A 26061-nucleotide genomic window follows, 5' to 3' on the forward strand; every position below is an offset into this window, starting at 1 on the left:
CAGATGGACAGGCAAACTGTGAGCACTCACCCAGGTTACTGAGCATGTTCTCGTCTAGGTCTAAGCACCACTGAGGCCAGTGGTAAAAGCCTGTGAAAGAACACCAGGGGCCATTTAAATGGCTGTCATCTCTATTTCAGCAGTTTTCATCAATAGTATAGAGATATGACACTCAGTCTCTTTACAACAACCTATTTATTTAGTCACTTCTTTTCAGGTGTGCTAGCCCCAAAGTATGGAGAAGAAAATGGGTCACTAAGAGTCTGCACGACTCAGCAACTTCACTTTCATGCACTGGAGAAGGAAATGGCAACCCACTCCAGTGTTCTTGCCTGGAGAATCCCAGGGACAGGGGAGCCTGGTGGGCTGCCATCTCTGGGGTCGCACAGAGTCGGACACGACTGAAGCAACTTAGCAGCAGCAGCAGCAGCAAAGAGAAATTTTAAAATAATCCTAGATGGAGGATAGAGAAGATAGTCTAGATGAGACTAGAATCAGAGTGAACAGAAAGTTCTGGAGAGATGAGGCTGTGAATAAAGATTGGGTCCAGCATATAGGGAGCCTTGTCTGTCATGCAAAATGATTTGGACCTTTATCTATAAGCATTGGGAACCCACTGAAGATTAGTAACAGAGAAGACTATTTACAGATGATAACTAGCAGTTATGTGATGTTTGTTGAAGAGGCAGAGAAATCAGAAAGCAATCTCAGTAGTCCAAGGAAAACTAACGAGCACAGAAACTGGGCATTTGGTATAATTCCTGATTTCATGAGGGCTTCCCTCATAGCTCAGTTGGTAAAGAATCCACTTGCAATGCAGGAGACCCCAGTTCAATTCCTGGGTTGGGAAAATCTCCTGGAGAACGGAAAGTCTACCCACTCTAGTATTCCGGCCTGGTGAATTCTGTGGGGTCAAAAAGAGTAGGACATAACTGAGTGACTTTCACTTCACTTCACTTCCTGATTTCATGAGAATTTAAATCAGATTGGAGTGCCTTGAAACTCAGATCAGTTGACTGAGGGAAACTTGTTTATATCATAAAAGATTTGAAAATTTCTATGGAAATAATTACATTGTTGTCTAATCTATGAGCAATCAAGATATACTTGAGGAGATTCAGTATCTTGCCTTCCTTCTGTACCCAAATTTTAGTGAGCAACTACCGCATGTAGAACACTATCTGATATGCTGTGGATACAAAGATAAACCGACCTAGAGAGAAAAGAGATGTCCAAACTTGGAATTTAATGAGAGATATGGAGAAGGCAATGGCACCCCCACTGCAGTACTCTTGCCTGGAAAATCCCATGGACGGAAGAGCCTGGTAGGCTGCAGTCCATGAGGTCTCGAAGAGTCGTACATGACTGAACGACTTCACTTTCACTTTTCACTTTCATGCATTGGAGAAGGAAATGGCAACCCACTCCAGTGTTCTTGCCTGGAGAATCCCAGGGTCGGGGGAGCCTGGTGGGCTGCCGTCTCTGGGATCACACAGAGTCGGACACGACTGAAGCGACTTAGCAGCAGCAGCAGCATATGAGGTACTATGAGAATTTTTTCTTTTATAACAAAATAGTTTGTTGACAAATTTATAAAGAATATCCATTGGCATGGGCTTCTTAAAAAAATAAATACTATAAGAACACACAATGAGAATAGTTAGTTCTGCCTGGTGGGGGGTGAAAGGGGGGCATAAGGTAGACTTGTCTTTGAACCTGGGAACTGCAGGATGCATGTAAGTTCTCCAGAAAGAGTAAGTTAAGAAGAATATGCCTCAAAGAGAGAATAAAACTTTTCACATTTAGACCAGGGAGAAGTAATTGCAGACTCCTTCAAATGATGCAGAGAGATTTTTAAAAATTATTTTGGAAGGGCAAATTAATATGCCATTTTGCCATTACCAGCAATATTTTCCTTTCTCTTACCATTTCCCTCTCCTACCCAGGTATGCCCTGCACTGTGGGCTAGGTCTGTCCATGTTTTTTCAATTCATAATTCCCCTGGCTGCTCTGCTGCTTACGAATTCTGCCAAGAAGCCAATGGAACTTGTACAAGCTGTGGACTTGGTTCCTGGCACATTTATAGGGAAGTGTGGGCAAAGAATTAAAAAGTAAAATGAGTTAGAACCACTTTGATTACCTTATATTTGAGAAGGCAAGGAATGCCTTTTGATGTGGCTTTTGAACAGAGCAGAAACTAGGAAGGCTATTGCTTTGTTTGAGTGAGTTTCCTTGTAGACTTAGATCAATTACATTAAAACATTCAGCCTGCAAACAATGGCCTCAAAGAAAATAATGCTGGCGCTCTCCTTTTATGAAAGTAATACTTGCCTTATAGCCTTTGGGATTGGCTGTTCCCTTGCTTTTGAAATGATTCACATGGGATGTTGTTTGGATGTCCTAAAAACATACAGACATTAATAGCAGAACATTTCAGTCAGAGCTATCTGGCCATGAGAGGATAACTGTTTTCCATTGACTAAGTCAAAAGCTAAGTTTGTTTATTAGCATTTAATATCCTTGAAATCAACTTATGGGTTCTGTTCCTTGGCATTTACATCTCTGTCCAACCCAGAGAATTTGAAAGACTTAAGTTGATTGAATCACTGAGGAGAAGCCCCTTGGTAGAAAGCATTTGGGGAATGACACGAAAGATCACCTACACCAAAGCAGAGACTTCTAGTGTTTTGGATACAAGATAAAGGAATTGGGCTTCCTAAGCATATTATTGGTCTGCATGAGAGAATATTCAGACTTCAGAAAAGTGTGTTTCAAATTATTTGTCTGAGCATTCTTTTGGTTTAAATACATAAAGTACATTTATCTTCATGAATCATTTATACATTTAAAGTAGAAACCTTTTATGCACCTAATAAATATAAATAAGAATCTTTACTGTTGTGTTTGTTTAACCACATAGTTCTCAGTAAGTGCCAGGCTCTGTTCTATGTACTTTACAAATAGCTCAATTTATCACTCTAAACAACCCTATGAATTGTATGCCAACTCTGTGTACTAGACGTGTGTAGAATTCTAAAATATATTTTTGGTTTATCAATTCATATCAAGATGCATTTCTGCATAATTCCAGCTACCATGTTAGCAGTTTTGTGTAAACATATTGTCAAAGTTTTTAGTAGTAAGGGGGTAAAATAGAAGAGAGTGACCCATGCTGAGCCGGAAAGTGGGGGTCAACAGGAGACAGCAGATAAGCGAAGGTAGAGGCAGTTGTGGAACTGAGAATCAGAGGTGGAGATCAGGACAGGACAGGTTCAGCCCAGTTCCAGACCGGATCCTGTGATCTAAAGAAAAGTGTCATCTGAGAGAGTGAGACAGGGCCAGGCTTCCAGAGTGTAGGGCTGGGATGGTGGTGCTGTTGCATGACAAAGTGCTTCCAGAAAACTTCACTGAAATCAAGGCAGAACCCCAGTCTTGGGGCCCACATTGCCAGGGAGGGAGCACGCAATGCCCCTGCCTAGCTGGCTTGTAGAAGAGAGTGCCCCTCTCCAGGAGTCAAGGGTATTCAGAGTGGTGTGATCACTGTCTCTGCCTTTGGACTTAGAACTCTTGGAAAGCCATCTAAATCCCATCTGCTGTTGGAGTGAAGTTCCTTGATAGACCTTGTGAGTGAGAAAAGCAGAGGAGTCACCATGACTGGTGATCAGGCTTCCCACATGAGCATCAGTTATGCTCTAAAACAAAGGCCTACCTGACACCGTGTAGATGGTGTGCTTACACCCAAGTTAGGCTTGAATATTGCCTCTTAAAACCCTACCTCAAAAAAAAGAACCTCTTCCATCCCCAATTTTTCTTTTACAAAGGACCCCCAACTACTGTCTCCTGCCAGGGTCCTCACACTGAGAAAAGAGCATCTGAGGACTTTCCATATAGTTAAGGACAGGCAAAGGTGAAGACTAGATCAAATGTCTAACAGTGAAGCATCTTGTTGCATGTGATTTTCTTCTGACTTCTTAATAATTTGTGCTGTATTTTATATTTCCAAATAATTTTCTAAGCATCCATTTAGGTGCAGAATTATAGTGACAAAAAAGTGTAATAATAATGATACATGACATTGGTTTGAACTGGAATTCGCATTTACCAATTGAGTATATGGTCAGGATTTGTTAAAACAAATGGGTTTATTACCCATTTCCAAGTAAGATCAGGCACATTCCAATTATAGTTCTGTTCTCTTGGATAGATAATGTTTTCTATCTCCAAAACATGAAGGCAGTATCTAAAACATCTGCTTCCTTTGAAGACTGAAGAGACATTCTAGTTAAAATGAGGTGCGTTTTTTTATATCATCCCTAGATATTTTCTTGGGCTCATGCTGCTCCTTAGTAGCTCAGAGATTTCCAATCATGTTTATTTTGGGGGAAAAAAAAGCATATTAAAATATTATTTTCTGTAGAGTAATATTCTACAGTTATACCTGAATATTCATGTTCTGGTAAACTTCCTAATTGTAAGAAGCACCTTAAACTTAATAACCAAGAATAGCATCGAGTGTTGTCAAATATAGCTGATTACCAGCTTTATTTAATTTTCACAAATCCATCCCAGAATTTCCAGACCACAGAAGAGTTGCATTAAGGGTAGCAAAAACCTAATTCTAAAACTATTCAATACTTATAAAAAGCTGTAGTGTTATGCAAACTTCAGTCACTATTTCTCAAGTAGGCAGTATACTGGTGCCTATTAAAATCAGGTAGATGCTAATAGCTTGACTGCTTCTTCTCCCATCACTACAGTAATTGTTGCCACCCACCCCACCCCCCGATCTGTATAAAGTTCTGTTTGTAAACTACAAGACCTTAGTGGCTTAGTGAGTTTATCACCCCTTTATAATCCAAATATAGGAGACAGTGACCAGTATATCTATTGGTTGAGTCAACCATTGAATCCAAGACCAGACTATTCAAATGAGAAGTGGGATAAAGAGGATCTGTTCAGTGCTTTTTAATAATGTACAAATTTTACTAATATAAATTTAAAATTGTGCAGCATAAACTATATTGACAAACTCTCACTATGTGCATACTTTCAAAGCATATGAATTCTCTTGACAAACTTCTGAATCATTAAGAATCACATAATCCCAGAACTGGCAAGGCCAGTGAGTTAACTGTGTCCATGTTACTGCTAAACAGTTTTATCTGGTAAACAGAAATGTCTACCCAACCCTGTCTTGGTCTCAAAGTGACTAAGATCTTCAAGAAGTCATCTCTCATGTAAAGTTTCAAGCTTCTTTTCTAAATGACCTATACTATAATGATCACATGATGTGTGGCTTTGGTCACTGACTTAATATCAATCTTCTATGTGCCATCATTATGTAAATAATAAACTGTTTTCCAACAAAAAATACAGTATTCCTTGAGCCCATTGTCATTTTAGGTCATATACAGTAAGGTTGACAGTAAACCAAAGGATTAATTTAGTTGGATCAAAATTCTAGTTGTCCAAGAATTTCACTACAGTACACCAAATACTTTTACATGTGGCTGAACTGATCATAGATTATAGTCTCATGTCAATAGAAAGAGAAAGGGGAAAAAACTCTTTTGGAATTTTAAGACGTTCTTCTATCCCTTCCACCTCCCTTCTTCACAGTACCCAACCTGGTCTTTGTTTAGTGCCAATTTTGACAACATTTGACAACATATGCTGAACTGCATAGCAGGTATAACAAAATGAGACAAAAGTCTAAAAGGTTATCTTCTGCAAAGAACCATTAATTGGGGCTCAGTTTATAATTTAAAAGCCCTGGGTCAACCTGGAATCCTCTAGATTGCTAAGTCCATTACTCAAGCTCACATTTTTTAATAGGCTATAATGCTTCTAGTTCCAAAATTACAAAAACTATAAAGAGTGTGGCAAACATCTTGCCTCTTCTTAATTAAGCAACATTGTGTTGCTCTAAAATTAAATTCTAATGGAAATCTCTAAGAAGTTCTTGGTTCTGGTAGAAAATGAAAAATTATTATTATCAAGTAAGGAATTAACCTACTTTCACCAAAACCAAAAGAGCAAGTATTGACCAAAAAAAGTCTCTGAGGGACCTAGATAAAATGAGAACTTTTTGGTAATAATAAAGGTTGTATTTTTTAAAAACTATAAATCTATAAACTGCTTTTTGTGAATGGTCAGTCAGTAGTTTCAGATGAGCAAGTACATTTGTGAAGCTCTTCATAGTAATTATATTATTTCCTTTGTGGGCATAAATTGGTAGTGGTCCTTATGAATCCAGTTGGGTCTTCAGTGAATTCTCAAAATGCTTTCTTTATTTCACTAATAAAAATATACCATTCTTGATATTTTAAAAAGCTTTTTTCTTTACTAATGAGGTCATATGTTACAGATTTATAAAATTTATTTTATCTAGAGACTTTTAAAATGTCCCTTATCCAAAATACCATTTAGAAAAGAAAGTGTGAATGGAAGAAATAAAGAAAAACAAGGAAAAGAGAAAGACATGAAGGATAGGAGGAGAAATAAACTATAGACAGTGGGAAGTTTGGTTAATCAATATAACTGGACAGTAACAATGTGATACAGTTTCCCCAGACTACTGTTTTGTTTGAAAACCTTTTCTAGAACCTGTCTCAGATGCCTCAGTGTGTTTCATCAATTAAGTTCAGTTGCTCAGTTGTGTCTGACTCTTTGTGACCCCATGGACTACAGCATACCAAGCTTCCCTGTCCATCACCAACTCCCTGAGCTTGTTCAAATTCAAGTCAATGATGCCATTCAACCATTTCATCCTCTGTCATCCCCTTCTTTTCCTACCTTCAATCTTTCCTAGCATCAGGGTCTTTTCTAGTGAGTCAGTTCTTCACATCAGGTGGCCAAAGTACTGGAACTTTAGCTTTAGCATCAGTCCTTCCAATGAATATTCAGGACTGATTTCCTTTAGGATGGACTGGTTTGATCTCCTTGCAGTCCAAGGAACTCTCAAGAGTCTCCTCCAACACCACAGTTCAAAAGCATCAATTCTTTGGCACTCAGCTTTCTTTATAGTCCAACACTCACATCTATACATGGCTACTGGAAAAACCATAGCTTTGACTAGACAAACCTTTGTCAGCAAAGTAATGTCTCTGCTTTTTAATATGCTGTCTAGGTTGGTCATAGCTTTTCTTCCAAGGAGCAAGCATCTTTTAATTTCATGGCTGCAGTCACCATCTGCAGTGATTTTTGGAGTCCAAGAAAATAAAGTCTGCACTGTTTTCATTGTTCCCCATCTATTTGCCATGAAGTGATGGGACTGAATTCCCCTGGTGGCTCAGATGGTAAAGAATCTGCCTACATTGCAGGAGACCCAGGTTCGATAACTGGGTCGGGAAGATTCCCTGGAGAAGGGAATGGCAACCCATTCCAGTATTCTTGCCTGGAGAATTCCATGGACAAAGGAGCCTAGCAGTCCATGGGTCACAAGAGTCGGACATGACTGAGCAACTAACACTTTGACTTTCAGTGAGCTTCATAAAAGAACACAAACTGATGCTCTTTGCATATATAGTGGTCCTTCAGTATCCTCGGGAGATTGGTTCCAGTCCCACCTCCCAGATACCAAAATTGCAGATGCTCAAGTCCTTTATATAAAATGGTGCAGTATTTGCAGGCAGCCTATGCACATCCTGCAGTAAACTTTAAATCATCTCTAAATTACTTATAATACTTAATAGAAGTAAATGCTATGAAATTAATTGCCAATGCCCAGCAAATTCAAGTTTTACTTTTTGGATGTTGCTGGAATTTTTTTTTTTTTTTTGACTTGCAGTTTGTTGAATTCATGGATGTGAAACTCACAGATACAGATGACCAACTGTATATCAATGTTCTTAATTTAGGTGAGGCTCTGTGAGGGTCCATTAGCAAGGTTTTATGAATAGACTTCAGGAATCCATGAACTTTTGAACCTGTATAGAAGCATTTTTGTGACTGTCCTTATGTGCCTTTGTTTTTCTTGGAAAAAGATCATTAGCTTTCATTGGAATCACAAAAGTATTCAAAGATTCTTGTCTCAAAAAAAAATAGGCTAAGGACCATTACTTTGGATCATTACTAATTATTTTATATCATTTTCTTTTCTCAGAAAAAGACAATACATGAGACTGGGGTGCATGTGTGTGTGTGTGTATCTGTGTGTGTATTGACAAAAAGTTTAATGTTACCATATACTGACACATTTAATTTACACAAAGCATATTTTTAGGCGTGGCCTGATTCTCTACCACCTGTAACTAAGAAAATCAAAACTGCTTTTATTTTAGGCTTTAAGGGTTTTTATAGTCTGTGGAACAAATTTTTATCTAAAGGAAATGGGAGAGAATTTGGAGTCATTAGATATATTGGATATATTCAATTTATGAAAAAATAGATAATGTTTTGATATTTTGCTCCATCTAATTTTTAGCCCTGAAATATATATATCTGAATTAATATAGTTGTTTTCTTCATTTCAGTTGCTTACAGCTTCATTTCAAATACAGGAAATACGACCATCTAAATGCTTCTATATTTCTAGGGTATAACAATTTGATTTATTGACAGATACAACTGACAGCTTATTGCTCACATTTCTGCCCATGAAAAGTGATCCTTTGCACCCACCCATGCATGTGTGTGTGCTCAGTCGATTCAGTTGTGTCAATTCTTTGTGACGTCATAGACTGTAGCCCACCATGCTCCTGTCCATGGGATTCTCCAGGCAAGAGTACTGGAGGGGGTTTCCATGCCCTTCTCCAGGGGATCTTCCTGACCCGGGGATTGAACCGAGCTCTCCTGCATTGCAGGTGGATCCTTTACTGTCTAAGTCACCAGGAAAGTCCCCTTTGCACCTGTGTTTCCTCTCAAAGAGAGGAGAATTTTCCAGACATCTTGCCTATTATCTGGTAGACTCTAGATCAGGAACATTCTAGAAGGTCCATTTTATGACTTCTTCCTCCATGAATGGCTCATAGTTGGTCTGTGAGTAGGAGTAATGATCCACGGATAGAATCAGTGCTCAAGAATGAGAATTTAGCCAATTTAGGCTAAACAGGATTTAGCCTCTCTTAGAAGATCCGAGAAATAGTGTAAATGTTATCATTTGGTATAAAACAAATGGTATGGTGTATTGTCCCTTGACATGAAACAATATGGGAGTATGTGCTGAAGAAAAGCAAAGGAGAAAACTAAATGGCATGGTACTTTGGAAATACCTTATAAAATATCTTTAAACATATGTTTATGTTTAAACATAAAATGCTTTATAAAATAACTTTTAATGTACCTTGGAAAAGAGTTTCTTTTCCAAGGCACTTTAGAATATAAATCTGTATAGGAGTGGGTATTTTTTGTGTCAGAAAATTCTCCTCAAAAAGAAGTATGCTGTATTAACATTTCAAGTTAATCTTCAACATGCCTTTCAACAAGAACTTAATCATAATCAACAGCAGTGGATAAAGTGTCTCCTTCATAGACACCAAAACAGAGCTTTAAAATGCCATTTTGTCTGAGTCCTTAGGGCTCTGGGTCAAAGGAGAACAGCATGACCTTTTACTTCCCTCTTCTTGGATTTGAGAGAGTTAATGCTCAAAAACTTCCCATCCACAGAAAACTCTGATGAGACTATGAGTCATCTCTCTCACAATTCCTTCCGGGAACAAAAAGAAATCTTGGCTTCTTGTCTTAATCAACAATTGTCATTTTCTTACATTTTTTAAATGTAAATTTAAAATAGCATTCTTCTTTGTGTAACTGGCATTTTGGAGAATTCTTTGCAGATGAAAATCAAACCATGAAAAACACTGACTTAGAAGAGATAAGGCCCTAGGAGACTGTTGTACTTATACTTTAGAAGTAAAACTGGTCACACAAGTCTAATAGAATCTTTTACTAATGGAGCAAGAAATCAAACATCAAACTCATTTCTCATAGGGAAGTAGTTTCTTGATAAAAGATAAAATACCACAGCAGAAGGGGGAAGAGAAAGAACTGAGGTGACTGAGGGGTTTTTCATATTTACAGAAATGGTACAAATGCCTGATTCTTTCCTTTTTAAGATAACTGCTTTGTGTACCTTACAAAACATCTCATTTTTATGGAACTGCCCATTTTTCTAACTATACTGACAAGATAGAGTGAAAAAATACAACGTGACACCAAATTGAACAAAAGAAGTTATTCATTCACCAATGATGATAACTTGAGGTGTCACTTGAAAACTAATTTGTTTCTCATGGACTTCCCTGGTGGCACAGATAGTAAAGAATCTGCCTACAATGAGGGAGACCTAGGGTTGATCCCTGGGTCAGGAAGATCTCCTTGAGAAGGGAATGGCTGCCCACTCCACTATTCTTGCCTGGAGAATTCCATGGACAGAGAGAGAAGCCTGGCAGGCTACAGTCCATGGGGTTGCAGAGTAGGACATGACTGAGAGACTAACACTTTCACTTTTCTTTCACTTTCTTTTCTCTTCATGTCTCTTATGGACATTTGTTTTCAGTACTTCTCTTTATTATGTTAGATTGAACATACATAAGTGCTGATGTTAGGGTAATTTTTTACTTGAAAACAGCAGTGTCTATTGACTCAGTGTAAATAGATGAAATTCCTTAATTCAGCTGAATTCAACCAATGTTTGCCCATCATGTGCCTGGCAACTCACCCTATAGTAAAGGACACAATGATGGCAAATGGCAGATGCTATATCCCCTAGGTAATTTATTATGACCGTTATATGTTAAAAATCCATAATCAAGCTGATCACCTGTGGTCAGAAATAGATAGACCCATAATTTAGCTAGCAGTTGATTCAACAAGTTAAAATATACCCCCAGCTGATTTTTGTAGCCTTTAATATAAAAACCACTTAGGCATTTTCTTAGCACTGTGATAACTTCAGGGAGGTGACTTTTATTTTTTTTAACTTTCCATGTTTCATATAGGAAACTGGCCATTGGATCCACATGAGACTTGCTTAAGATCACATTTAGCTTCCAATCTTTTGGCTACTGGCTTCCTCTACTAACCAACTTTCCCACCTTCTCACTCTATGCCTCCCCTGTGAGGTATGGTCATCAACACTTTAACTTACCCCAGCACCCTGGGAGTTACAGGGAGAGGGCAAAGTCTAATGGACTCTCTGGTAGGAAAATTCTACTAAAGGGTTTTCTGTAAATTTTTGCTCCATATGTTATCCCTTCATATGTTGTTTCCTCCCCATGCTCAGTAATTTTAGTTTGTGCTTTTTGTTTCTCTTTTTGTTTCTTTGGTTTGCTGGCTTTGTGTTCTTTTCTCTTTTTTTTCCTTTTCTTTTCCTTTTTTAATGCAGGAATCGGTCAAGGCGTTCCAGTGGTGGCACTAATTGTGGAAGGAGGACCCAATGTGATCTCAATTGTCTTGGAGTACCTTCGAGACACCCCTCCTGTGCCAGTTGTTGTCTGTGATGGGAGTGGACGGGCATCCGACATCCTGGCATTTGGGCATAAATATTCAGAAGAAGGCGGGTAGGTAATTTGCCAGGCCCTGGATTTAAACTATGAGTGCTGAGCTTGTGTTCCAAGCTTGGAAGAGAGTGTGTAAGTTGATTGATGGTTTGGCACGGGAAGGAGGCTGTAAAGAGCAGGAGAACATATTCTAAATGTCCTCTGAAGTGGGAAATACCATGAAAGCTACACTAGTCCACACTGATGATAAAGAGAACTAGGGGAATGGAGGGGCCATAGGACATGGGCTCCTTCCTCTTCATTTTCCTTTCTCTTTTCCTTCTTCCACTAAGGAATTGGTTTTTTTTTTTTTCAATGACTTTTATTGGAATATAGTTGACTTATAATATGTTAGTTTAGGTGTATATCCCTTATAAATATATATATGTATATATTCTTTTTCATATCCTCTTCATATATAGGTTATTACAGAATAATGAGTAGAGTTCCTTGTGCTATACAGTAGGTCATCAGTTGTCATCTGTTCTATGTATAGTAGCATATATGTATTAATCCTGATCTCTTAATTTATCACTCCCCCTCCATGTTTTCCCTTTGGTAATCATAAATTTGATTTCAAGATTTGTGTTTTCCCTTTGGTGATCATACATTTGATTTTGAGATTTGTGAGTTGGTTTCTGTTTTGTAAATAGGTTCATTTGTATCATTTTTATTAGATTCCACATATAAGTGACGGAGAAGGCAATGGCACCCCACTCCAGTACTCTTGCCTGGAAAATCCCATGGACGGAGGAGCCTGGTAGGCTGCAGTCCATGGGATCACTAAGAGTCAGACACGACTGAGCGACTTCACTTTCACTTTTCACTTTCATGCACTAGAGGAGGAAATGGCAACCCTCTCCAGTGTTCTTGCCTGGAGAATCCCAGGGATGTGAGCCTGGTGGGCTGCCATCTAGGGGGTCACACAGAGTCGGACACAACTGAAGCAGCTTAGCAGCAGCAGCAGCAGCACATATAAGTGATATTATATGATTTTCTCTGCCTGGTTTTCTAGACTTAGTATAATACTCTCTGGGTCCATTCATGTTGCTGCATGTGGCATTATTTCATTCTTTTTAATGACTGCATAATATTCCATTATATATGTATACCATATCTTCTTTATCCATTCCTCTGCCAGTTGATACTTAGGTTGCTTCCACCTCTGAGCTGTTGGAGACAGTACTTCAATGAACATTCGAATGTGTGTGTCCTTTTTGAATTATGGTTCTCTCCAGATATATGCCAAGGACTGGGATTGCTAGATCATATGGTAGCTCTATTTTTAGTTTTTTAAGGAACCTCCCTACTTTCTCCATAGTAGCTGCACCAATTTACATTACCATCAACAGTGTATCTCCACCATCAATCTCCACACCCTCTCCAGCATTTATTGTTTGTAGATTTTTAATGATGGCCATTCTGACAGGTGTGAGGTGATACCTCATTGCAGTTTGAAAGCTATATTACAAAGCTATAGTCATTAAAACAGTATGTTACTAGAACAAAAACAGAAATATAGCTCAGTGGAATAAGATGGAAAGTCCAGAGATAAACCCATGCACCTATGGTCTAATCTGTGACAAAGGAAGCAAGAAGATGCAATGGAGAAAAGACAGTCTTTTCAATAAGTGGTGCTGGGAAAACTGAGAAGCCATTTGAAAAAGAATGAAATTAAAACACTCTCTAACACCATACACAAAAATAAACTCAAAGTGCATTAAAGACCTAAATGTAAGGATGGATACTATAATACTCTTAAAGGAAAAAAACATAGGCAGAACACTCTCTGACTTAAATTGCAATGATGTCTTTTTTGACCCACCTCCTAGAGTAATTAAAATAAAAATAAACAAATGAGATCTAATTAAACTTAACAACTTTTGCACACCAAAGGAAACCATAAACAACATGAAAACATAACCTACAGAATGGGAGAAAATATTTGCAAACTATGCAACTGACAAGGGATTAATCTCTAAAATATACAACTTGTGCACCTCAATGTCAAAAAAAAAAATCAAAAAATGGGCAGATGATCTAAACTGACATTTCTCCAAAGACACACAAATGGCTGAAAAGCATAGGAACTGGGTTTTTACATGTGAAGCACAACTAACCTGGACCATATAATGCAGGTTAGCAACTTGAGAGAAGCTAGGATGTGCAATTTCCAGGCTTGACCTCCAAACACCAGCTTCCCCAAGCTGCTATGTGTGTACAAATACTAAATGTTTACAAAGGCGTTTGGTGCCATATCCCATCATATCCCTCTAGACTGACTTGGAGAGTGGACTGTCTGTAATGGTAACCACTCTGGTCCTGTGTAAACTGATCTTTAATCCTTCACACACTTTCCTTGATCTAGCAGCTCCCTTCTGCATGCTGCTTTCAACAGTCCAAAGCACCAACCCCTTGGAGGACTTCCTTGCATAGCCATCCCCTGCATCTGAGATCCCCTTCTGCAGATGATTAGAAGTAATTCATCTGAAGGTATGGGTGACTTTAAGGAGGAGAACTCAAAGGAGCTACTGAAGCTTTAAATAAGGAATTTCCTAACCTAATCCGTTCTCCTAACTCATGGAAGTAGTTGGAGAAAGAAACCCCAAAGGAATTGGACATCTTTTATTCATCCCTTCCATAAATATACAGTTAGTGTCTACTGGGTGCCATGCACTGAGATATGGGAAAAAAAAAAAAAAAGCTATTTCTACCCTCAAAGAGTTCATAGCAAGTCTTATAAACTGACAAGTGTATCATTATAATAAGAGTAATGACAGGTGAGTTTGTCTACTCAGGCCACTCCCTCTGGCACCTCTCCCTCACCCAGCCTGACTTAAAATAGACTCAGCATGGCAACTCAATGCCATTTTTCCTCTCCCCATTCCTCCTCTTGTCTTTGCCACCAGCCGAGCACACCATCAAGGCATTAAACAGCACACTTCCCTTAGTTAGTACATGTACTAACCCTTAGTACATGTACCTAGGCATGTGAAAGGAAGAAAATCAGAGGCACAGAGCTCTCAGCTTAACATTGTGAACACTGACAGTGACTTTGCTGCTGCTGTTGCTGCTGCTGCTGCTGCTGCTGTTAAGTCACTTCAGTGGTGTCTGACTCTGTGCGACCCCATAGACGGCAGCCCACCAGACTCCCCCGTCCCTGGGATTCTCCAGGCAAGAACACTGGAGTGGGTTGCCATTTCCTTCTCCAATGCATGAAAGTGAAAGTGAAGTCACTCAGTAGTGTCCTACTCTTCCTGACCGCATGGACTGCAGCCCACCAGGCCCCTCCATCCATGGGATTTTCCAGGCAAGAGTGCTGGAGTTGGGTGCCATCGCCTTCTCCAGTGACTTTAGGCCCTGTTAAAGCTTTTGATATTAAAAGAAAAAAGCACCAAGTTAGAGTTTGCTTTCTGGCAAATTTGATGAAGTTATCATTATCTTCTTTAATAGTAAGTATAAGTCCATTTTATAGTTAACAATCTAAACAGAGAATATTTGCTTACATGGTCCTGTGTCTGTCACCAATAAAAGTTGAAGATCCTCAGCTACGCTTTGTTGTTCAGTCGCTCAGTCGTGCCCAACTCTTTGTGACTCCTTGGACTGCAGCACGCCAGACTTCCCTATCCTTCACCATCTCCCATCCCAGAGCTTGTTCAAACTCATGTCCAATGATGCTTTGCTTTTATTAAAAACTTACACATAGTTCTCATTAATTTAAATATAACAATCGGTTATTAAAGAATGTATATAGCCTTTAGCTTTGGCACTTTTTTTGTCTTAGTGATGGCATTATTTTGTTGTATTCCTACAAAGTGGATGTAAGTTTGCACTCAGAATGCATGTTTCCTTTTGAGAAACCTCAGCACTTCAGATTTCCAGGTTTATATACAATGAAAATATGGACCTTGTGCTTGTTTTTTTGTGGTTGTCTTGGGTTGGGTACCTTGAAAAATGTTGAAATCTCTGATAAGCTGCTTTTCCTGATTCTGTTTTAATATAAGAGAAATATTACACATTTGGTGCTGGACATGGCTCTATATATTATTCAACCTAGAGGACAGATACACAAAGAAATTAAGTGCTTTGTCAAGGCCATACAGCCCATGATCCCAGGCCAGTTCAGTATATTATAAAAATTTACTGAAATGCGTTTTGTGGTATATGCTCTATTGTTTATTCATATAGTACTTCAGTGATACTATCTTTTAAATATATAAGTATACTTAAGCTGCCTTCAGCTTTCTCTTTTTGCTATAATTTAATTTATTATTTTTCTGTGTGCTCCAAAAAGATAAAATCAATGCATGTCTGGTTACAAACTGAAATACAAGCAGATCAGCTCTACATCATATGGATTCTTTTCCTTCCCCCACCCAGATCATCATACCCCAACTCTAAAATTAAAAGTCAGAAATACCATGCCCTACAATGAGTGTAACTGGTATGAAGATAAAGAGTTAAGATATTTTTATATCTTTAGAATTATTAAAATTAAAACTTTAATAATTTTCAGAAAAATTTAAAAATGATTATTAAGAATATAGAACTATACAGTCCATGAAATTCTCCAGACCAGAACACTGGAGTGGGTATCCTTTCCCTTCTCCAGGGGATCTTACCAACCCAGGGATCAAACTCAGGTCTCCTACATTGTGGATGGATTCTTTACAATCTGAGCCACAAGGAAAGCCCTAAATCTAAATATATATATTAACATTATGATAAAAGTATGCCCTGCTTCAGGAAAGCATTTGTAAATTTAACATGATAAAATGCATTCATAATGTTTCTGTGTGCCCTCTGAATAACTGCCAGAATTAATCATGTTTATTTAACTTGATAAGAAATTGTCCAACCACACATGTGCAGCCAATTTTAAAAATCATTAGTGTGCCTATTATATGCTTAAAAAAAAAATTGCCCAGCTGGACTTTATTTATCAAAAAGCATTTTTTCTTTGATTTTCAACAAAGTCCAAAAGAGTCGAGACATATTTCACTACAAATAAATATAAATGCATAACTATGTTCATATAAACAGACCTATGCTGCAGTCCATGGGGTCACGAAGAGTCGGACACGACTGAGCGACTTCACTTTCACTTTTCACTTTCATGCATTGGAGAAGGAAATGGCAACCCACTCCAGTGTTCTTGCCTGGAGAATCCCAGGGATGGGGGAGCCTGGTGGGCTGCCGTCTGTGGGATCCCACAGAGTCGGACACGACTGAAGCGACTTAGCAGCGACAGCAGCATGCAAATAAAAGTGTGCAATTGTACATATAATGTTGAATATAGGGAACATATATACTTGGTTTATGAAAACTGAATTGGGGTTTAAACAGTTTATTTTTATTTTTCAGTTACTTTAGAAATGTAAATATGATTTTTAAAATTTTAACTTCATTTACAAGTTGTTAAATAATATAGGCCCAAGGACTATAAATTTTTATATTCAGCTCTAAAGCTTTTCAATTTCATAATCCTAAAGTTGTGAAAAAAAATTTACACACTTTGTATCTTAACTTTTGTGAACTTGATACTTTGACTTTAAAGTCTCTGCTAATAACCACCTTTCAAAAACATGAATCTGAAAGGGAATGACTCTGGAAGCAAATTATGATTGGAAAAACTGATTAACTTTTGTAGATGAGATTATGTGCGGTGTAAAAAGGCAGACTATCTCTCCCAGTGCTCTGAGTTTGGATAAACTAGGAGACAATGGCAATTAAATTCTTATTTTTATCTTTTCTCCCCATCTCTGTTCTGAGGCATATACTACCAGAAAAAAATGGTCAGACTTTGTTTTTGTCCTTATTGATGTACTGGATTTTCTATTTCTCATCTGTCTTAGTTTAGAATGAGTCACAAGTCACTTTCCCTGACTAATTTCATTGCTTTAGAAATATTATCAAATGTTATTTCTGCATCATGAATGACTCAGCACTGCAGGCATAAATAGATGAATGCTATCCAAGTAGCATTAGATTCAACTACCTCAGTTTTTAAATACTAGGATTCCCCTTTGTGCTGTGTTGGCTGAGATGACCAGCTTTACTCCTAGTCAGGAATACCTTTCCAATTGTAGGTGCCTGAAGTGCAACCCAAAGATTACTTTGCTTGATAATTGTCAATTCAAGTCTCAGATTTCAGAGAAATATGATCTAGCCCTTCATTTATCAGTTAGTGAGCAAGTACTCACCGATGAAAAATGTCAGCCTGAAAAAGACATCTGAATGAATGTGTGTCCTGAGATGATGCCCCTTATTCATCCAAATTGTATTATTGATGTTTGTGTTTATTTTGTCATTTATGCCCAAAATTATCACCTGGATTTACCATTTTTAGATATCTGAGGCAAGAAGCAGAACTCAAAGAGGCAGAAAACCTTAAAGTTTTAAGTAGTCATAACTTTTGGAAGGTAATCAATGAGGCAAACACAGATAGACTTCACATCCTTATGTGCCAGTGGAATTTGCCTCAGGTATTGTGAAGAATAAATGAGCAATGGCTTGCTTTCAAATATAGGAGGTAAATAATGTGTTCAAGATAAAAGTCTGATTTGTCTATTTAAAGGGAACTTCCTTGGTGGCTCAGCAGTAAAGAATCTACCTGCCAAAACAGGAAAAATGAATTCCCTGGGTCAGGAAGATCCCCTGGAGAAGGAAATGGCCACCCACTCCAGTACTTCTGCCTGGGAAATCCCAGGTACAGAGGAGCCTGTCGGGCTACGGTCCGTGGTATCACAAAGAGTCAGACATGACTCAGTGACTAAACAGCAGCAACACAACAGTGGGGTCCCTCCATCTTTGGATTAGATGAAGTAAAGGCATAAATGAAACACAAAGTAGAAATGAAGGAAAATTTTGTTGCATGGCTTCAAATTATATCACTGTCCTAACAGAGATGTGACAAGTTTGCTAGTCTCCAAAGAACATCAGAATGACCAAAGACAGGAGAAAGTCCATCAGCAAAGTATCATTTTAGAACCCCAGGTCTAGACTCTATTCCCTAAGGCATATCTTTCTGGGTGGTAGCCACTGATTCCTTCTGCTGCTCAAGAGAGTTCTAGCTAAAGCTGAAGGATGCCACAGGCCTATAATTTGTCTCTGTAAGACCTGTCCAAAGAAAGTAATTGATCTTGATGGATTGTACTCCAGCGTGATTTAGACATAATTGGAATGTCAAGTGAGAAAGAAGGAAACAAATAGCAAGCATGCCAACTTCGTGTCCATTTTATTTGTTGTTAATTTCATCTTGCCTTGTCTCTTTTCTAGAATTTTCTATAAAAAGCATGTCAAAACTGGATTCTGTCTTGTGACCTCAGAAGGGAAGTAAGAAAAGTTGGAAACATCTTGTACAGACACAGAATACTGGTGGCTTTATTTATTTATTTTTTAAAGTGCTGCCTTTGTAAACTGCTTTCCAAGTTAACATTTCACTGTAAGAGGATAGGCAGGATGTGGCACATTGGAGATTAATTGGAAATCTACAACACAGGCATGAGTACCAATAGGTAGTATACATGTATTCATAGTATACATGATAAATGTATAAAGTGTTACCAGAGCACACAGCTCTTGAGTGTGGCATTCCTCATGAGAATCTATAAAGTCAGTGGAAACATTTATGTTAATTATCCACAAAATGGCAATATAATAACTCTATTGCTGCTTTTCCTCTTTCCCATCAAATACTATATCTAAACTGAGAGTCAGCATGAATGATCAGGGAAAAGCTAACATATGACCCTCTTTTATCCAGCTCAACACAGAAAAAAGAACCAGTCTGAATTGGTTGAAGGAAAGCTGGTAAAGGGGACAAATTATATGAGATAGTATAATGTTCAGTGTGTGTGTATATATATTTTATTAAACTGAATTTATATATACTTAAATTCAATGTAATGGGATTGATATGTTAATTTAATATTATAAAATTGATTAAATATAATTAAGTATATATATTAACATATAAATAATATATATATATGTATGTGTGTTTAAATTTTAAGTGAAAACCTAACAGTAGGACTGATAACATCACTTTTCAAATCAATCAATCACCAGATATTTTTCAAATGCTTGTTTTAGGCCTTTGCTTGAGATGTACAATTGATCTAGTACAATAAAAAATAATTTTCAATTAGATGTTACTGCGTTCCAAAAAGCAGAAAGAGGCATAGGTTGGAGTAGATGGAGAAAGTTTTATAAAGAGAGTATTACTTCAGTTTTTCCATTTGTGGAATATATAAAGATATAGTTATATGGATACTTATGTCATTGTATCTAAGTTCCACAAGGCTAGAATAGCTTTGTTTGTTTAGGCAAGTGCAAAATAAAATAAATATTTTTTTCCTTAGAGTTTGCTATTTGATCCCTCCATGTCTACATGGGGATAATGAAGCATTAACTTATTTATTGAGGAAAGTGCCAGTGAAAACTTTTATTGATCTAAATTGACCAATACATTCTCTATATTGATTAAATTTACTTTAGAATTGCTCAATTCCAAGTTGGGGAAATGTGCCTTGAAATAAAGAGCAAACATGAGAAAAACACAGAGCTGGGTAATCCATCACCATAAAGAAATCTCTTTTAGGGAACCACTGCTCACAACTTTCAGATAGCGCATCAATGCAAGTGAAGACTTCAGAGGTATCAGTTAGGTTCCTCTGAGATTTGCTTAGCTGACTCTCAGCCATTTGTTACATAGAAAAAACTCCGAATAATATGTGGTCATCACATTTAGGCATGGCTTAGAATCACTTGGAAAGCAATAAAAGACAGAGTCCCCTAAGTATCCTGATTCAGTGTAGCTGGGCTGGAATGCAGGAAACTGTATTTGAAACCAAAACCCCAGATGATTCCAATGAGAGGGTCCATGGACAACACTTTCAGAAACTTTTTAAAAACTTATTTTATTGAAGTACAGGTGATTTACAATTTTGTGTTAATTTCTGCTGTACAGCAAAGTGATCTAGTTATACATAGGATTGACCTGACATTTCTTTACCCACTTAATTTCTAGGAAATTTTTCTTTCTGAAGTTCAGTGCATAGTTTCTGTCTCATGAGAGCTTTAAAACCAACAAATACATTTAAAAATTATCTGAGTGAGGTACAGATAATAAACTGTCCTGGTATTTAATCCTTCTACCTTAGAGGAGATGAATTCTGAATCAATCTGGTGGACATTAGAACCTGCAGCTGCTAAAAATACAGTGTATTAACATCTCACCCAGTAGTGTCATTAATAATAGATAATGTTTGGGATGTTCTTAATGGATTTTCATCAGATTCCCTGTGTAAGTCTCAGATGTTGATTATGAACCACAGGGTTTATGAAAACTATTTACAGCAGTAACTGCCTTCTTATAAAAGCTTCTTCATCCAGAGAAACACTAAAGATGCATTGAAGTAGGACTCCAAGGTTAACACAAGTTTATACTTCTGTTGTCCAGAAAAGTCTCCATTCAGCTTCAATAAAGCCTTTCCTTTACTGTCCTAATTGTTGGACAACCATCCTTGAGTTGATATACACGTTCATTGTGTTTTTGGATTTATTCAATGTAAATGAAGTGTCCATCCATGAGCAGTGACCCCTAAAGGTCTTAAGTAAAAAATAAAAAATCAGCTTCTCTAAAACCATGGAAACCATAGTTCAGTACCTTGGAGACCAGCTAATGTTTGGAGCTCTTTGACTCTATGATCTTCGTTTTCCCCCTTTGATAATATATTTGAGATTTTATAATCTCTGGTGGAGGGATGACAAGTTTTTGTTTTGAGTGTCAACAATAATCAACTGATAGAGACGTCATAGAATGATGTGTTGAGAATGATTCTGAGACCACATCTGGACTCAGAAGAAAGATTACTGTGATAGATTAGCAATGGTGCGAAGAAGGAAAACTAGTCAAAATATCACAGATGTCTACTCTTATTCTAGAATAAAAACAAAATCTTGTAAGTAGCCTGCATATATTACTACCAGGCAGTCATCAAGCAGCACACTGAATTATGAAACCAAGGGGAAAATAAGAAACTTATCTTCTAAAAGATGCTTAGTAAATAAGTCAATTTTTTATCAACACTGTGAAGCACATCAGTGTTTAAATTACCCAATGATATGAGCCTTTTCACACAAGTGTAATAAACAGGATATGAACAACAGGAAGCTCTTTATTGTAGGGCGATGTTTGGAGCTGAACTGAAGGACAAAGTGCAATTGCCAATGGATAATTTGCTAGAAAAAAGAATAACTTTTTTTTTAAGCTAGGAACTAATTCATCACAGAATACATACAAAAATAGATAAAATTACATTTGTCCCAACATCTCATAGCATAGGATGTGGGGTTAGAAGGAATATTTTGACAAATTACTTTAGAAGATAATTGGTATTTCCTATTCCTTTTCCTCCAGGCTTCCCTGGAGGCTCAGATGGTAAAGAATCTGCCTGCAGTGTGGGAGACCCGGGTTTGATCCCTGGATTGGGGAGATCCTCTGGAGAAGGGCATGGCAACCCACTCCAATATTCTTGCCTGGGGAATCCCCATGGATAGAGAAACCTGGTGGGCTACAGTCCATAGAGTTGCAAAGAGTCAGACATGACTGAGCTACTCACACTTCTTTTCCTCCACATCCCTGACCCTCCCCACAAGTGCATACTTGAGGGATTTAAGTTGCTATTTTTGTAAAGATCTACATACAAGAGCCTGATCTAGATACTTTATTTCATAAACATTTTGAGTTAGCTATGATGATTATCTCAATTTTATGAATGAGGAAATTGAGGAGAGGTGAGGAAAGTTCAGCATCAAACAGCTAGAGTGGTCTGTCTAGGCAGATGTGGCTGGAATGTCGGCTCTTAGGAGCTGCATGTCTTGACTCTAGGAAAATGAGATCCAGGAACTGCAAGAGGTTTACTTGCCTCAGATCTGCATTACTCCAGACAACAGAGGTGTCTGCACCCAGCTTCCATATTCTCCTTCTTGCTTTGCATGCTGGTTAACTTCTCCTTTGAATTAAACATTGGACCAGCATTTAAAGCAGGTCAGTTGAGAGGTGCCAACATTTTTGCCTGCCCAAGGAGCCTATACATCTCAAGCCAGCTCTGATTCTGTCTTTTATACAGGGCCTAAAGCAATAAAAGTTTGACTGTTCCTCTTGCTTGGCTATGTGCAGTATTCACTGATGGGATTTCACTTGGAATGAAATCAGAGTGTTTTTTCCTTACAATTTTGGCAACAGAGAAGCTACCTGACCATGTGGCAGTCTCTGTATCCTTTGGCAACAATTCAGTTTCAACTCTTGGGCACATTCATAACCAAAGGCAAGGGGAAGAAGAAACGTTGTAGAGATGCAGCCAACACTGTTCAGGATTTTCCACCTTAGTGTCCTGTTAGGTCCGTGCCTCAGGCTGAGGACTCGGCACCTCTGACTGCCTCAAGAGTAGCGCTGTCCAATAGAACTTTCTGTGATGATGGAAATGTCCTATTATCTCTGCTGTCCAATCAGATAGGCACTGAGCCATTGAATTGTGGCTAGAGTGACTAAGAAATTGAATTTTAAATTTTATTTAATTGTAATAAGTTTAAGTTTGAATTGCCACATGTGGCTAATAGCTAGCACAGCTCTGACATTTCTATAATTGGATTCTACCACACTGAGAACCCTTGAATGTCTGACAGATTTCCACTGTTATTAGAAATTGTTCCCTTCATTTTTAAATTACATTCTTACATCCAACCAACATCATGTACTCAGGCATCCAATATTGTTGGACACCTACCATGTTCCAGGCACTATTCTAGATATGGGCAAAAACATACTTGTGAGCCAAATAAACAAACATTTTTTCTGTTGTGGAGCTTACATTTTAAATTTTAGCAAGGTTAGATAGATAATAAGTAATAAACATAATAAACATGTATAACATTTTTAAAGGTGATATACAAGGGGAAAAGGAGAGGGGTGAGGGAAATAAGATAAGAGGGGCAGAGGAAAAGCCGAGGTCTTCAGCATCTCCATAAACATAGAGAGGAGGAGTCCATAAGTACTCCTTTCTATTAACATGTAATCCATGCATCCAAGGAGTTACAGTCTAGCTAGGATTATCTGAAATTAATCTGTCTTTATGAAGTGCCAAGTATAAGATGTATAGCACAAACTTTGTCTTATAAAATGTATTAATTGCTTCTCTTACCACCACCCTCAACCCCAACTCACCACCTACTTCTGTCTCCTTTTGTATATGTATCTATGCCTTCTGTTTAATATATCTGGCTCAGGATTGTAGACTGGGTTTAAAAAAGTAGAGAGATAGACAGATAGACAGGTAGGTAGGTAGGTATAAAGAAAGAAATGTAAGACACATCACTCTGTGGGAAGTGGTAGGTGGAATTTGCCAGAGAGCAGACTATGCCATCAAGGTATGTGCATTGCCCAGTAATAGGCAGCTTCTTGAAGATCAGTCTAATTACCTGACATTGCTAGATGGAAACCTTCAGGAAAAGCACAGGTAAACAACTTTTCTAGGTTAGATGTGCAAACAGGGTCAGAGGTACTATTTCTAATAGGTCTTAGCTGGTAGAAGCCATTTGTATCTGAAGCTGATCCTCAGTAAAAGCTTGGGCAAAGTAATTTCTGTCTGTTGGTCACTTTTCTGCATTCTATTCATATCTTCTCCAACTTCCTAGTCAGGTAGTTCTTCCTGAAAACCAATATCAGTCAGTTACAGCTAAGTGAATTTAATATTAAATATCACTTATCATCCCGGCCAACACCTCCCGGAGCAGCGGGCGGCACCGACGCTTCAGCGGCTGGATCCCAAACCACGCTCGCCCAGGCCGGCAAGATGCAACCGGTGTACCCGGAGGTGAAGCCCAACCCGCTGCGGAAATTAAAAAAAAATAAAAAATAAAATAAATATCACTTATCCCAAGAGGTGTTCTCAGGGCTTCTAATTATTGAGTAAAATATTTGCCTTTTAAATAACTAAAAGGAACTTTGGGCATCTGCTAAGTTAAGAAAGTAACTCTGAGAGAGTGGTGGTGGATCCTTGAAATCACATTCCTCAGTCTCCTTACACATAAGATATCTAAAATCCTGTCTCAGTAATACAACAGAAGAAATCACTTCTTGTGTCTAGTCATTTAAACAAATCACTAACTTTACTACACTGAGTTGAGACTGTATATTTAGATTAGTATAATTTATCAAAGATCATTCCTTCTGATTCTCTTGCCCTTTAAGCCCAGCTCTGATGCTTTCAGCTTATAATTTTTAATGAGTCAGTTTAACTCTGAAGACTTCAGATTCTTCATCTGTAAAGTGGTTGTTGTGAAGTTGTATCATTCTTTTATCCTGAGCTTTGAATTCCTCAGCAGGATTTTCAGATTAGCACTTTTCCTAGAACACACAGACTCCAGAAATATCAAAATATAAGATTCAGGAGGAGATCTAGGTCAAGTAAGAGTTATGATCCTATAACATATTTGACTTCAAGATGATGTTAAATTATAGAGAGTAGTGGCTTTAGGGTATCTTAGCATCACTTGTTTGTTTTTACTTGACACTGATGAACAGAATGAGGGCTTCCCTGATAGCTCAGTTGGTAAAGAATCCACCTATGATGCAGGAGACCCCGATTTGATTCCTAGGTTGGAAAGATCCACTGGAGAAGGGATAGGCTACCCACTCCAGTATTCTTGGGCTTCCCTTTTGGCTCAGCTGGTAAAGAATCCACCTGCAATGTGAGAGACCTGGGTTCATTTCCTTGAGTTGGAAAGATCCCCTGGAGAAGGAAAGGGCTACCCACTCCAGTATTCTGGCCTAGAGAATTTAATATGAGCTAATGAATTCTCTTCATTGATACCCTTCTAAGTGGTCTTGAATTATAGCCTTTTCCATCCCATTCACAGACCTGCTCCATCCAACTTTTTTTTTTAAACTTTACAATATTGTACTGGTTTTGCCAAATATCCAAATGAATCCGCCACAGGTATACATGTGTTCCCCATCCTGAGCCCTCCTCCCTCCTCCCTCCCCATACCATCCCTCTGGGTCATCCCAGTGCACCAGCCCCAAGCATCCAGTATCGTGCATCGAACCTGGACTGGCGACTTGTTTCATTGCCATTCTCCCAAATCATCCCACCCTCTCCCTCTCCCACAGAGTCCAAAAGACTGTTCTATACATCAGTGTCTCTTTTGCTGTCTCGTATACAGGGTTATTGTTACCATCTTTCTAAATTCCATATATATGCGTTAGTATACTGTATTGGTGTTTTTCTTTCTGGCTTACTTCACTCTGTATAATGGGCTCCAGTTTCATCCACCTCATTAGAACTGATTCAAATGTATTCTTTTTAATGGCTGAGTAATACTCCATTGTGTATATGTACCACAGCTTTCTTATCCATTCATCTGCTGATGGACATCTAGGTTGCTTCCATGTCCTGGCTATTATAAACAGTGCTGCAGTGAACATTGGGGTACACATGTTTCTTTCCCTTCTGGTTTCCTCAGTGTGTATGCCCAGCAGTGGGATTGCTGGATCATAAGGCAGTTCTATTTCTGT

At 38.2% G+C, this 26061-nt stretch overlaps 2 protein-coding genes across 3 annotated transcripts in view; both read left to right on the top strand.

Moving 5' to 3' along the window:
* LOC105003463 (transient receptor potential cation channel subfamily M member 3-like) overlaps positions 1–11505 on the top strand; it is a 76425-nt gene extending 64920 nt beyond the window's left edge. For both annotated transcript variants that reach the window (XM_010860632.1, XM_010860633.1), the window contains one exon: positions 11327–11505. In XM_010860632.1, the coding sequence (XP_010858934.1) occupies positions 11327–11505 (179 nt within the window). The remainder of the gene's footprint in view (positions 1–11326) is intronic.
* Positions 1–26061, top strand: part of LOC105003462 (transient receptor potential cation channel subfamily M member 3) — a 248658-nt gene that overhangs the window by 10727 nt on the left and 211870 nt on the right. Inside the window, exon 2 of the mRNA XM_010860631.1 lies at positions 11327–11501. The gene's annotated coding sequence lies outside the window, so the exon portion shown is untranslated. The remainder of the gene's footprint in view (positions 1–11326; positions 11502–26061) is intronic.

This window comes from Bison bison, unplaced genomic scaffold, assembly GCF_000754665.1.
Source record: "Bison bison bison isolate TAMUID 2011002044 unplaced genomic scaffold, Bison_UMD1.0 scf7180017864469, whole genome shotgun sequence".
Lineage (NCBI taxonomy): Eukaryota > Metazoa > Chordata > Mammalia > Artiodactyla > Bovidae > Bison > Bison bison.